General features: G+C 35.5%; 1 protein-coding gene across 1 annotated transcript; it reads left to right on the plus strand.

Moving 5' to 3' along the window:
- Positions 1 to 447: 447 nt before the first annotated feature.
- Positions 448 to 951, plus strand: LOTGIDRAFT_121286 (hypothetical protein; the record flags this gene model as incomplete). Its single annotated transcript, XM_009058869.1, has 1 exon — positions 448 to 951. The coding sequence occupies one exon, from the start codon at positions 448 to 450 to the stop codon at positions 949 to 951; it is 504 nt and encodes a 167-aa protein (XP_009057117.1).
- Between the last annotated feature and the right edge of the window lie 603 nt (positions 952 to 1554).

The raw sequence follows: 1554 nt of genomic DNA on the forward strand, positions 1-1554 counted from the left end.
CATCACATATGCCATGATATTTCTCTAGAATACGTTACACCCACATCTCTACTGTGTTTTATAACCAAATGTTGTAGTTTCAACCAGGACATCGCCAGTTGTAGTGTGTTTTATATCTACATATTCTATTTTCAACCAGGACATCTCTAGTGTGTTTTATACATGAATATTCTATTTTCATCAAGGGCATTTCCAGTGTGTTTTATACCTGAATATTCTATTTTCAACCAGGACATCTCCAGTGTGTTTTATACCTGAATATTCTATTTTCAACCAGGACATCTCTAGTGTGTTTTATACCTGAATATTCTATTTTCAACCAGGACATCTCCAGTGTGTTTTATACCTGAATATTCTATTTTCAACCAGGACATCTCTAGTGTGTTTTATACATGAATATTCTATTTTCAACCAGGACATCTCCAGTGTATTTTATTTAAGAATAAGATGGCCACAGCTTCAGTGAGTAACACACCAGAATGTTCTATTTGTTATGAAGGTTTCACTATACCAAAAATTTTACCTTGTGGACACACTTTTTGTGTAGATTGTTTAGAGAGATATATTGGTGATAAAACAGAAACATTCCCCTGTCCGATCTGTCAGCAAGATGTTAAGATTCCAGAAGGTGGTGCTAAGATGTTCACTACCAACTTTATACTTCAAACATCCAAACATACAACACAAGTAAAAAAACAACCTCCCTCGACAACACAACCAAGATGTCCCAACCACAATCAGAGGGAGGTGGATTATTACTGTAATAATTGTAGTGTAGGATTGTGTTCAAAGTGTATAGATAAACAACACAAATATCATGAGACACTGGATTTAAAATGTGACGAAACACGCAATATAGCCTTAGAAAAACTTCAACGTTCACAAAATATCGTTCAAAAACAGAATCAAAAACTTGGAGAAATCTCGCTCTACATTATTAGAATCATTTGAACAACTGGAAACGTTGTGTGAAGATTCCTGCGCTAAAGTGACTGAAAAAACTGAGCAAATCATTTCAGATGTAAGACAACGTTGTGAACAGATTATTGAAGACATCAGGAAAAATTTGGAAGAAAATAGGAGTAAAGAAGAAGAAAGAGTAAGAGAAATTACAAGTGATATAAATACATTAGAAAGTAATAAGGTAACAAATGTACCTTTAACTGAAACAACATTAAACGTTTTATCAACCGTGTCCAGTTCGATAGAGATAGAAACACTTGGTGAACGTATGAATGACGATAATCTGTGGTATTTACATTGGGTTGATGACTTTGATGATGATGATGATGATGATGATGATGATGATGATGATGAGGAGGAGGAGGAGGAGGAGGAGGAGGAGGAGGATGATGAGGATGAGGAGGAGGAGCAGGATTTTAGGTTACATCAGTTAGGGTCGGTTATTTCTAAACCATTTTACATACCAGGTTCGTATCAGTTTCTGTATGATTTTACTGATGTAGAGCAAAGTAGTAATGTTTATTACCATAGAGACAAGTTTAGAAACAACAACCTGGTATGGAGTTGTGGTACAGGGAGGTATTCTGGTGG

Source organism: Lottia gigantea (genome assembly GCF_000327385.1).
Source record: "Lottia gigantea unplaced genomic scaffold LOTGIsca_36, whole genome shotgun sequence".
NCBI lineage: Eukaryota > Metazoa > Mollusca > Gastropoda > Lottiidae > Lottia > Lottia gigantea.